We start from the raw sequence: 13,357 nt of genomic DNA on the forward strand, positions 1-13,357 counted from the left end.
CTTCAGAGTGAGGATTCGGTTTGTATTTATGAGCTCAGCTTGACACACATTCGGTTATTTTTCATTCCAGTCCTCATTCCTCGGGAGTACAGTTGCATGCTGTTGCACTCTGATGCCTGTGTGTGTGCGTGTGTGTGTGTGTGTGTGTGTGTGCAGTGGCGTGATAAGACACACACTTGTAAAGACTTAATGTTACGTCTGTGTGCTGCATTGACGACTTCTTGACCTCCCGTCGAGGAAGAATGGCACTCATCCAAACAGGAAATGAGGCCTTGTAGGTCTGAGTGTGTTGTGTGTGTGTGTGTGTGTGTGTGTGTGTGTTGTGTGTGTTCCTTGTGTTTCCTGCTGATCCCTCCTCTCGCTGTGTATTTTGGTCTCCCTCCTGCCTCTCCCGGTGGTCTCTCCCACTTGCCAGGCTGTGAAATGCAGATTCCGCCTGTATTTGTCACTTTCTGGGTATTTACACTCATTCTACATGCATTTTTGTCTGTTTTCAGTGGATTACAGTGATGTGTCTGTGTGGTCAGAGCTTTGTGTGGTCGCTTGTGTCTGAAAGGGGGTTGTTTAAACGTTAAAAACATGGGTTTGAGAAGACATAGAGATCCAAAGCTCTCTTCTGGCAATAAGTTAAAAAGCCCCTATTCAGATGATGATTTTATAACTTTTTGCCAGAAGAATGCCTTGGATCTTTTCTCTTTTTAACTTTCCTGTTCTCTACAAAAGAGTACCTTCTTTGTACTTGTTAGAACCTCTGCTCATTCAGGATTTATTTTCCTCTTTTCTGAAGTTAAAAACATGGTTTTAGTGTTGAAAAGTTTGGAATTAGTGAGAGTAAAATGACATTTTAAAGGAAATGCTGTTATTTATGGCTTTAATACAAAATGTAAGTGCAATAAAGATTATTTTTGTTATGTTATTGTTAGATAAATGCTCCTAAAAGATTAAGTAATTGTTAAAATTCCTGTTATAATTCATTTTTAGATGTCTTGAACAATAGCCCAAAAATTGAAGAGAACCTGTTTAAAATTGTACAAAACCCAAAACATAGCAAATCATAGCATCAGTGAGAAACAAACCAGAGCCTCAAAAATGCGTGATTAAAGAAAAGCAAATCATTAAAATTGTTGCAGACTAATTTTGTGTTCATCGACTAACCAATTAATCTTTTCAGCTGCACTGAAAGGCTTCTGAAACTTAGTAAAAACCCAATCAAAAGGCATGGCTGTACTTGCAGTGTCGCTGTTATTTTTAGCCCTCAGTTGATTACTTGAACAGCAGACAGCATGAATGCAATTTTAATAGATTAATTAATTAAAATCTCTCCAGTTTAGGGATTTGCTGTTTTCACACAACAACAACAACAACAACAACAACAGATGTATGGTAACGTATTCAGCTCTGACAACTTGTGATATGTATTCTTTGTCCTTAAACAAGTAATTGATTAACTCACACAAATAAATGTCAGTGCAATTGATTACAAATGTGTCGACTTCCCACAGATGTGCAGTATTTATTAGTGATGGACCAATAAAAATGCCATGTTAGATAATCGGCGTTTACTGGTTCAGCATCAACCAGTTCCCACGGTTAACAGTGCGTCTGCTGGGTTTGTCTGTACTAACTACTGGGACCCGACTAGTTCCTGCAGCTCTCATTTATTTTCCATTTTGCAGAGCTGCTCCTCCAATACTGTAAAAGACTTATTACAGATACTGTTATTGCTAAAGGAAGCCGAGTGGAAGACTGCTGATAAATGCTGTTCTGTTGGGAGCACTTCAGTTTTATTATTATTATTATTATTATTTTACACAGTTCAGTTTGTTAATTACTGGTAGATACTTAGCTGATGTGTGTGTTTAACATTACTGCACACAGAACAAAGATCTACTTAAGCAGACAGAAACGATGCTGATTTGCAGTGCAACTATGTCTCCTCCTTCTTCATCTCCTTCTTCTTCATCTCTTTCTCCTCTTTCTTCTTTATCTTCTTTGTCTTCTTCATCTCCTCCTCCTCCTCCTTCTTCTTCATCATCTCCTCTTCCTTCTTCTTCTTCTCCTTCTTCTCATCCACCTTCTTCATCTCCTTCTCCTCCTCATTCTTCTCCATCATCTCCTCCTCCTTCTTCTTATCATCTGCCTTCTTCATCTCCTCCTCCTTCATCTCCTTCACCTCCTTCTTCTTCTTCATCTTCTCCTTCTTCTCCTCTTTCTTCTTCTTCTTTGTCTTCTTCATCTTCTTCCACCTCGTTGTCAGTTGTTGTACTTTGTCAGATGCAAAAAAATAAAATTTAAAAATACCCCAAACCACAAAACATGATTTTGGCATTTATTATTTATAGTCATTTTTTTTTTCATGATTATTATTATTTTTTTTTTTGTCTGGAGAAAGCATCCTTCTAACTAGTCATTGGGACTGCAGTGAAATACTTCATTTTCATTAGCAGTTAATACGTTGATATATTTTTTTTCAATTAGTGTAGAAATTGTTTCCAAGTTGACATCTTAAATTGCTTGTTTTGCACAACAAATAACCCAACAGGCGAAGCAACAATAGAAAACAACAATCGCTCTTTATATAAGCAGGCAGCTTGACAGTGAAATGATTTACTAAATGAATATTTTCAGCACTTCAGACACTTGCTGATTTGTCTGTCAATCACCTGTTTTATTCGTCAGTTAAATTCAGACCCAGTCGTGCATGAGACTGTTGCTGCATTTGCATCCTGCAGGGTTTACGCCTCGGATATGAAGTGTGACCGCGCACGGCCGCTCCATTATGACTCTATCCTGCATGCACGGAGGTTGAAGGGGAGTGAGCGATGATGTGAAATGAATCACCAGCTCCGTGGTTTCTTCCTTCTCCATCCCCTTTCCCACTGCAGAGCGCTGTCACCAGTGCATTCTTTCCCACCTAACAACCCTCTGCAGCTCCAGCTAATCATTGCACCTCTGCTCTGCAGTTCCTCCCCGTGTAAGAGTAATTATTTGACAGCTGTATATAAACACGACTGATTAGAAAAAGCTTTTTTTTTCCCACCTCAGAAGACACACTTTGCAGCTGAGCTTTCGGTGTTTGTTTTCTTTGTTGTTGTCTGGCGAGACAGAGGCTTTACGCTCAGCTTGTATGTAAACTTCAGGGCTCAGTCCGAATGCTGTTTTGGCTGCAGCCCAAAGTGAGATTGGCAAAAGTCAGCCGAGGTGTTTCCATATGTGCTGTGTTAGCAAACAAAGCATCGACCTTGGCATGCTGTCCTGACTCTTTTTAATGGCGTGTTTTTTTTAATCTCTCTGTTGTGAGAGTGGGAGAGTTCGTCTCGCACTCGTCCAATTCTCACAACCTCCGCTTCTGGCTTCGTCACGCCACACATGGGTTGTTAGCTTTACCAGAGGAATCCGGTTTTTGAGGGATGTTGAACGAGATCCTGCCAAACTATGAACTCCCCACGGGGCGAGTGACCTCTCGTTTTGGCTCGGAGTGCAGATGGAAGCTCCGTGTTGCGCTAAGGCCTTTTGGACGACTGTTCGAGTCCACAGATGACGGGCTTCAGATGTTCTGGCTGTAGTCATGCTGAGAAACAGAGCAGACAAAGAGGCATTCGCTCTGCTTCGACAGCCGTTTTGGCTCGGAGTTGGGAGTGTTGGATTGCAGATGAGGCTGCAAACAGTGAGAACCAGAGGACAGAAGAGTGGGAGCTGCAGCAGCCAAGAGGTGTGAGCAGGCATGTGACCAGAGGTTCAGATCTGGGGCAAAGTGCTCGAGGACAGTGGTTCTGGAGGGTTTGGCCCAAAATCCCCAAACCCAACCTGCAGGGTCATGAGTGATTGACAGCAAAGAACAAAAAGGAATGATTAAATTACAGTATTTCCTCTGACTTCTCTGTAATCTTCACTTTGTCTTGTGAAATATTGGATAGTTTTCCTAGAATGTAGGGTTGGGTATCATTTGAGACTTCCTGATGCTATTTTAAGCATAATTGTTGAGACACAGGTGATGAATTTCTGTAACAGAACCTAAACAATGCATTGTATTCTTTGACAACTTCTATCAAAACATTTTTCTATGTAACAGAACAACCCAAACGTATCAAACGTCCATCTGAATCCCAAAGTTCACTGCCAGGTTTGACTGACATGTTATTTTTTTTTTAAATTGCCAAAATTACACAATTTTTCTGAGTCAGAACCTTATAAATAAAAAGAATCATGGGATTGTCAACTTTCTGACGGTCACTGACCTACTCATCAATGGTGTGCTGCTCTGTCAGGAAAATATGACCAAATTATTTATTAAAATCATAATATTTTGTCAACATCACTTTATTTTACAGGTTTTGTTTAAAAATTTGCCATAAAAAGAAGTAGTTTGCAATAAACACATTCTGTAAAAATAAAATTCCTTGCCATTAGTGATTCACCTGCAGCCAACAGTCTCGTAGCCAAAATTCTGGGACTTTTTCGACTGAACTGGGATGAACTGCAGGCTGTGTGATTACAGAGAGCAGATAGGAGACAAGTATGTAAACAATTTAAAATTTAAGCAGTAAAAACGCCCAGAAACTGCTTGGAGTTCACAGGGCTCTTGAAATATTTTGATACTTTGGAAAATAGGTGTACTCACTTCTGGCCTGTGAGTTAATCGACAAGATCAATACCACTCTCATTAAAATTTAAGCTACAGTCAGTAGCCTGTTAGCTTTGCACAAAGACTGCAAACTGGGAAATGTTGTGGTTCTGTGCAAAACGGATGAAATCCACCCACCAGCATCATTATAGCTCACAAAGTTGTATTTCATGTGTTTAAACTAAACAAAATGTGTTCTGCAGGGGTTTATGTGACTTTAATGTTGTCTAAAGTTCTGTATCTGTACAAAAACATGATCTGCATGAAATATAGTTACCAGATAGTAAAAAAATAGGGATTTATTCATGATTTAGTCATTACAGATTCTGGTTTGTATCACAAAAGTGCTGAAGCTCAACACCAAATCCTGTCAGTATGAAACAGTAGCCAGAAATCAATCATCAACATATCTGACCTTATCACAAAGTTTTACTTGATTCTTAAATGGTAAAACATGGACAGTATAGACATTGCTTCATTGCAATTAGTCACAATGCTAAAGACTTAGAGGCTACTTCCCTAAATAAAGGATGTTCCTAATGACTAATTTCCCAGTAAGTTAAACAGAAATGTACATTTAAATCAGTCCAATAACCAAATTGTATTTTCAGTGCTGTGCAAACATGAGGAATTTTTGAACCGTGCATATGAACTTTGGGTATTTTCTTAACAAAACATAGCTGCAACTAACTTTAATTTAAGGTTAACAGATAAAATTTTAAAATACGAATTGTTGTTGTTCATCGTCAGCTAATCTTAACAGACATTATGCAACAATTTAGAGTATCTAAGTGACGCAATTAAACATTTTCTGCCTCTAAACGTGTCCCTTTTAACAGTCATATAGTCAGGACACCAGTATAAGCGAGGCAGACATGACAATATCTCTACAAAGATCAGCTGCCTTGCATAATTATGCAACAAGGCCACATGATGTCTTGACTGTACAACTGAATTCAAGCTCTTGTTTCCCATAATCTGGGCTCTTTTCGGAAGAAGTTATTTCAGGAAATACAGGAAATAACTGTCGCAGAAACAGACCGAGCAGGTTAAGAGTAAGTGGGTGCAGCAGAAAAAGCACACTTCAGCACTTTCTCGTAAAATTACTGGTCGAAACGCGCCGGGCATCGCAAATTGTTCAAATCCGCTCTCCAGGGTGAATGCGGGTAACAGTGAGAGCCAGGAAAAGGGCATCTGGGCCCGGTGAAGTTTTCCTGGGACAATAACAGTGAAAAGAAAAGACATTCTCGTCCTCATCAGGCCGTCTGACCGTTGTGATAAATCCTCAGTCTGCAGTAAGCTGGAAATTGAGGTTCAAATATGTTTAACAGACGTTTGGTCGTAGTTATCTCCTTATAATCCCACAGAACAAGGATGTTAAATTCCTGGACTGCTGTAAAGACAATCTCGTCTTAGCTCTTAGCCAGAAACGTCCTGTGGTTTATTCTTACTTCATAATCACGTGTAGTTCTGATTTATGGCCGTAAAAATAGTTCATGTTCGTATGTTCTTGGAATACTGTTCAGTTTTGTGTGTGTGGTATCTCAGAGGAACAAGATGCCTCTCCGCCAGTTTGCTGAGCTTTTTTCTTTAAACTCTTAGAATCATCATACGGTTAAACTCTATCATTAACCATTGGCACATTTGTCTGAGCTGGCAAGCCACACGTACACATAGACGCATTGGTATGTTGGGTGTGTTTGTCTAGTAGTGGCTTTTTCTCCTCGTGCTGTGTGCAGCTCAAGCTTACTACGCCTACAGTACATGCTGTGCTCCCTTATTTTTTTGTTTTGTTTTGTTTTGTGTGTTTGTGCATAGTTGGCATAATACTGAGGATATCATCCCGCGGCTGGTCTGCCAAAGTGCTGAAAAGGCTGTTTTCTTCTCTCTCCAACATGTGCTGAAGTGAAACCGGCTGTCTCAATCCCATATCAAAGTCTACAGACGTGTTTTTTTTTTCCTCTTTTCGGTCGCTACGTACCTCATTCTCCCAAAACAGTGTGTGTTTGTCTGGCGGGAAGTTGTCAAGTTGCGTTTGTGCAAGGCTCCAAAATTCCAGTCCTGGTCCTTTGATTGGCTGTGCTGTTGCACTGAGAGATTTATCCTCCTCTGCTGATGTTGTGTGGACGAATTCTGTCAATGTGTGACCTGTTTTCCAAGCATTCAAACTCTCATCGCTTGTCTGAGCAGTGTAGCTTGCTGGCCTGAATAAGACAATGTCTTTTACTGGAAATTAGGTTTTAAAAAAGTGGGGGTTGTCTTAGATTTGAGGACCACACAACATCAGCTATTCTGTTTGACTAGAGAGAGATAGAATACCATTGTAAGAGTCTTCTGCAGAGAGTAATAAATTATAGCTAGTTAGCCTCATTATTGCTAAGCTAAGTCCATTTATAGTGACTCTTTCTAAGTCAGGCAGCCCTAGAATTGTCTCATTACCCCAGTTTGACCTGTAGGACTTTCTGAAAGCTTGTGTGAAGTCCTTTAAATAAATTAATGACGGCTGAAAATGAGTTCATAGGGCCAGGTTCATCGTGGCTGTCACAGATGATAAGCAGGAAAAATGCTGTCATAGAAGATGATTCTGACTGGAGAGAGTGTGACTGAAAGATAAGAGACACCGATGTGGGATTTACAGTATCTAAGGAGACAGATAATTGGAAATTTGGAGCAATATATATTCATAGAAACACGAAAAATTGTTGAAATTGCTTACTTTTTTTGAATAATGTTTTACATATGTCCAAAAGAGAACATTTAAATATTTATGTTTCAGTGTTTGTAGGCTCTTGTGGATTTAGCGTTGCTGCAGAGTGGGAACTACAGATAGAAAGAGGTGATTGCAACAGAGCCAAATTTATTATTAGATATTTTATTGGGGATGTATTTTTTAAAAAAATACAAAATACTCTTGTTAAAAAATGCAATGTCACCATAAAGCAGCTGCTGCTCAACAATTCCATAGATACTGAAATGATTGTATGCCACAGTAAAATCTATGACAGCTCACACTTTAACATAGAATATATATTATCATATTGCTCACATTCTTTAAATGCCTAAACATGGGGCAAAACAAATGCAGATACATGAATTCAATGAGACATAGAAGAATAAACTGAAACTCTTGTGGGATTCAGCTTCATCAATAACTTGAATTGTTTTTGTCAACTAGAGAAATCACTACAGAGAGCTACAGGAGCACTGTATATCACAGCGTTACTTCCATATAATGCTTGCAAAGTTTAGTTTTCATGAGTTTTTGAGATGGTGTAGTCCCTCCTAGGCCTCCCATATAAAAAATGCACCTTTCAGTCAGATGACTTTGACAAACTTTCATCCTGCACTTGAGAGCTAGAGCTAGAAATTGGGGCTGTTAAGTAGCATCAGCACCTTTTTTTGCTTAACATAAATTCAAGCAAACAACAAATTAAAATATGAGACTTTTTTTTCCTACTGTGACTCTGTCCAGAGATCTTTTCCTGTTATCTCTTTTGTATCCAAAAAGCATTTTTGGCAGGCTGGTTTCACCGAGAGGCACGATGGCACATCACTGGATTCCTGGGTGCTGAAGTTCAAACATTCAAAATAGCTGTTCCCACTTAGAGCTGCGAACCTTCCAAGTGCAGCCTTTCAACGAAATGGCAACAATCGGGCTTAAAAGGAAATAAATACCTCACAAATATTTAGGCACTTGTTGCTACGAACAACACAACACACATCTGTCATTGTGGCAGCCACTGTACTGACTCACTTGCATCCCAAAATGGTAAAAACTCTCCATTGGATTTTTTTTTTATGTCTTCTGTCTGGCTAGATTGTGTGGATGATGATGATGATGTTGGCTGCGGTTCTAATGTATGACCTAAATCCTCACTCTAGTCATAGGTGGATGACTCCTTAGTGGGTGTGGGAAGAATTGGAGAAGAATTAGTGGGATAAAAAGAAAAGACAACAGTCAAAGGATGCAGATGAAGACGAACTAGGAGATAAATAAGGCTATGAGTAAGAAGAGCAGGTCAAAAAAAGGCAAGGCACTTTAAATCCTAAAAGCCTGTAGCTGATGGATAAGCCAAACAGCAGAGCCAAAACTGCTCAGTGTTCTGGGAAAACAACCGCCGGCCTCAAACATATGGGTGACAGTGGTGGAGAGCACATGTGAATCATCCACCTTTCAGTTTGGCAAGACGAGTCCGAGAGTTCAGTGTCTTTCCACTGACCAGATGGACCGCTGGGATCAAGTAAACACCTTTTAGTGCCAGTTGAGAAGTCAGTGGAGGGAAGAGACAGGCTTTTAAGTAGCCGTTGCTCAGATTGAAGTTCCCCCACTGGGTCAGTTGAAAGAGGTTGGGCCAGAATGCGCTTTTCTACTTAGACCTTTGTATTTTTGTTAGATCCATTTAATGTTCTTTGGGCACTGGTCAGTGGATTAGCGATGCGCTCCTGACAGGGTGCGACCACTCGCTGTGCGCAAGTTTGCTGAAGAAGGTGGTTTCAGATTTACCCTTCTGTCAACACTTGTGTAACATCAGCAGCGGGGCTATTTTCTCGGCATACAGGAAGGAGATGAACTCACACCGTGTCAGCTTCTCACTTCCTCTCCTTTGCCAGCTGCAGTGATGTTTGTCCACACGCTGTTCGGTTATCAGCAGAGTATGTTTAGCCAAGAACAGCTGCTTTCCCACTATAGCTACAGCAACAATTGTCTGGTTGAGGAATAGCTTCTTTCAGTGGTTTATGATGTGATTTTTTTTTATAAATTTTGGCTGGAAACATCTACTTCCTCATAGCCCACAAAGCATATGGCATCATTTTTATTTAGAATCAGTGGAGAGTACAGCATTTTTTAGGGAAGTACGGTCAGTCCTTTGAACACAAAATATTTTCTGGGCATTTTATTTGTTGGCTCCTCTTTCATTTTTACTCACTCTTGGTTTGTTTTTCGCTACAGTATCAAGTCCTCAACCTCTATGGAAACAGCACAACCATGATTTGAAGCAGAGAAAGTTCAAAAATGTTGTGTATAGTGCCTTAAATCATAAAAAGTAAAATATCTTTATCTGTTTTACAACATAAATTTAAAAAATGCCTTTAGGTTTTATTGTACTGGAGAGAAATAGTAACATATTATAGATATTTTACTACTTACATTTTTACACAGCCTGTAGTTCAGCCCAGTTCTGCCAAAAAAGTTTCTGAATTTTTGTCACGCGACTGTTTGTCACAGCTGAACCGTTAATGGCTTCACCAATTCATGAAGGAATGCAGAATTTTTAGTTTTTTACAGAATCTGTTAAAGTCAAAGGGTTTATTTTTGTCATTTTTAAAAAAATAAGACACGTTGAATGAAGTGATTTTGATGAAATATCACAATTTTTATTCATTTATTTACATTTTTTGGGCCTTTTTGCCTTTATTAAATAGGACAGTGTAGAGAGACAGCAAACGTGGGTAGAAGATTGGGGAAATGACATGCAGTAAATAGATTCAAACCCATGAACCGCTGCATCAGGGACTATAACCCCTGTTTATGGGTCCCCTGCTCAGCCAGCTGAACTATCTGGGCGCCTGAAATATCACAATTTTAAGCTTAGATTTGGATAATTTTTTAGACAGAATGGCGCATCACAGATAAATAGTTTAAGGACTGTCGGAAAATTGAAAATCTAACTATTTTTCAGTTTTTACAGATTAGGATTTTGATAAATTGTGTAATTTTGGCAATTTTTTTAAACGACAGCATGGCTTTTAAACCTGTTCAAAGGTTTTGGGGTTCAGGGGGTTAAAGTTTTATTTTGAAATTAAACCCATGTCTAGAATTAGCCAATCCATCGTACTCATTTACTCTTTTTTTTCTGTCTGTGTCCATCATATCCTATCACTGAGCCCCATCACTCGCCCTGCAAATGGAAACCTAATAGGCCGATTCGACTTTGGCCCAGTTGTGTGCAGACCATCCTGATTTCCGGAAGATCTCTGAGCTGTCTGTGAAGTTAAAGCTCAAATCCTATCAAAGTGGGGCTCTTTTAAAGTAAAGTGAAATATTTGTGCGCTCGTTTGTTCACCTCATTGGGAAGAGTTTGTCACTGCAGTTATTGCTTTTTATTAAAATCCTCTCGTATTCTGGCAGCACAGCCCAGCTCAGGTTAGTAAAGATGACTGCAGTCGACACTCTGTCATCTCTGTTAATTCAAACAGACACAACAGTGCACTGGAAGAGAACGGATGTCTCCCCTTTGTATGGGAAGTCTCTGTGGGAGCAATTATGTATGAGCAACTTTGCCTGTTATGAAATATTGATTCCTGTTTTTTTTTTTCTGTAATTTTGAACGATCCACTTTCTTGTACCCCTGCGTGTCCTACAAGAATCGGCTTTGCATCATATAGAAACAAGAGCTTGTTGTCAGCTCCCGGGCGTACATGTCATTAATGTCGAGCTTTAAAACTAGATTTGATATTGTCCAGAGATGTCAGCCAGACTCGTGTTGCACTGGACTACATATCAGCCAACCGGAGTTGTCGTTGAGTCCCTAAACTCTGGGATGAGTGATACTTGAGGGCTAAGTCGGCCATACAGTGGAATAGTGTAGAATAAAGAGACGGAGCTCAGTCCAGCTCCAGATCACTGCAGCATGAAAGGAATCCTCTGTTGGCGCTGGTCGCTGACTTCTTCCCCCCTGTGAGAGACTGTCGTTTTACTGGTCTGCTTTCAGCAGACATTGCGGCCTTTCATCTCTCACAGGACGGCAGCTGCTCCTGGGATCCTTTCGGGGCTCGATGGAAACTGTTCGGAAAGCTGCACAGGCCAAAAAAATTAAAGGTTCCCATCCACAAAAGTTTGCACTGCATAAATTATTTGTACTTTGTTGCACGAATCAAAGTGGAAAAGCTGCTCAAATTTAGTGATACGCACAACTTAGTCTGACTAATTGCAGTAATCAAGTACTTTGGGAAATCTAGATGAAGAAATCTTGTGTCATTTTAAACCAACAGAGTGGCAAAAAGTTTTTTGTTATGAGGAGAATTGGGTAGTTATTATTAAACAATGGTGCAATTTCAGTAAGAAAACAGTCTTGGTTTCCAGCAGCATAAATAATGCATTAGTTCTTTTTAAAAGAAAATGAAAGAGACACTTCTCTGGAAATAGAAATCTGTGAACGCTTGATTCAAGTACACAATAGGTAATTAATTAATTTTATTCGCCTGAAATATTAATGCAGTGTCCTCAACATCACTTTTAATTGCAAGTTATCGGTCGCTATCTTATGTTTTAATGTTTTCTGTATTTTTGCTTTAATAATTACCTAAATCGTCTTGTCGCATGTAGATTTTAGGCGATGAAGCTAATCCTCACCAATAATTTGCAGCAGGAAATGTTGAGACGCACATGTTTCGGTCATTATTCCATGCAGGACCCGGTCTGCACCGCAATCGATTTTATTAGCGTGCACCGGCAGTTGTAAAAAGATTAAGACCTTGGTGATGAAAAGCACAGCCTTGTGATTGAATTAAACCTTCTTAAGCTGCTGTATGACGAGTTCATTCAATCCCAGAGGTCCCAGTTGTCCTGTACATCGATCTCATCCTCTTTCTCCTGTCGTCCCTGTGTGAATTGCAGACGGTGGACATCCATAAGGAGAAGGTGGCCAGGCGGGAGATCGGGATCCTGACCACCAACAAGAACACGTCGAGGACTCATAAGATCATAGCGCCGGCCAACATGGAGCGGCCGGTCAGGTACATCAGGAAGCCCATTGACTACACTGTACTGGATGATGTCGGTCACGGTGTTAAGGTGAGCAGATTATTGTGTCTTCTTCTGCTTCAGATCTACACCATTAGTTTAGTTCTTCCACTTTCTTGTTTTATGTCTAATTTTCTCTCCCTTCCCCCTTCCTGGCTTTCTCGCCAGAGGTATTCCTATCTCCCCTCCTTCTCCTCTCTCTCCCACTTTGACTCTTTTTCTCGCTCACACTCGCTATCTCTTGTGCTTTTTCTCTTTCATCTTCAGAAAGCACCCCTTCTGACCCTACAGGAATATGCTTCAGCGTGGGTTGGTGGGAACTGGTTGGGGGTGGAGATGAACTAAAAAAGCGATTACATCATGCAGCTTTCAGAAAACAGCTCTATTCTTGGAGTGTTGCGAAAATGGCGATCAGAGACAAATTTGCGAGACGTTTTTAAAAGGCACTTAGGCCCTGACCGCCATCGCAATCTCGTTTTTGAGTCGTTACGATTAGATTTGCGGTTTATTTCGACATCAGCGCGATCTGAAAGGTGGAAAAGAAGCTTTTTGATGTGATAAACTAGAGCTTGATTGAGTAGAAGCTCATTCCCTTGCTGCCATTAGGTTTCGTTTTAGCGGTCACTTGGTTGTCCTGACCGTGACATCATCTCCTGACAGCTGCGGGCATTTTTTGCGATCTCCATCCTCCCTCTCCTGCCCCCATCAATCAGCCAATCAATTGCAGCTGTCAGACTGATTGGATTAGAGGCCCACCATTAGCGTCCCGTAGTGTTACAGGCATTGATAAGACAGGATAAAAGCCATTGTGCCACTCTCAATTTACTGCGCAGGGATTTGCACTGAATCTCTCCATCGTGTTCAACTGGATGCAGGTTTTTCACCACAGGAACCAGGTTTTCACCCATTATTGTGAATATTATGTTTCTAAAAATGTAGCTATAAATGCAGCACTCATTCCAAGAGCGACATGAGAAAAACAATACCGC

General features: G+C 40.3%; 1 protein-coding gene across 8 annotated transcripts in view; it reads left to right on the forward strand.

Moving 5' to 3' along the window:
- The window catches only part of abi1a (abl-interactor 1a), a 56,185-nt gene that overhangs the window by 22,937 nt on the left and 19,891 nt on the right, over positions 1 to 13,357 (forward strand). For all 8 annotated transcript variants that reach the window (XM_023273803.3, XM_023273804.3, XM_023273797.3 and 5 more), the window contains exon 3: positions 12,243 to 12,419. In XM_023273803.3, coding sequence (XP_023129571.2) covers positions 12,243 to 12,419 — 177 coding nt within the window. The remainder of the gene's footprint in view (positions 1 to 12,242; positions 12,420 to 13,357) is intronic.

Source organism: Amphiprion ocellaris, chromosome 22 (genome assembly GCF_022539595.1).
Source record: "Amphiprion ocellaris isolate individual 3 ecotype Okinawa chromosome 22, ASM2253959v1, whole genome shotgun sequence".
NCBI lineage: Eukaryota > Metazoa > Chordata > Actinopteri > Pomacentridae > Amphiprion > Amphiprion ocellaris.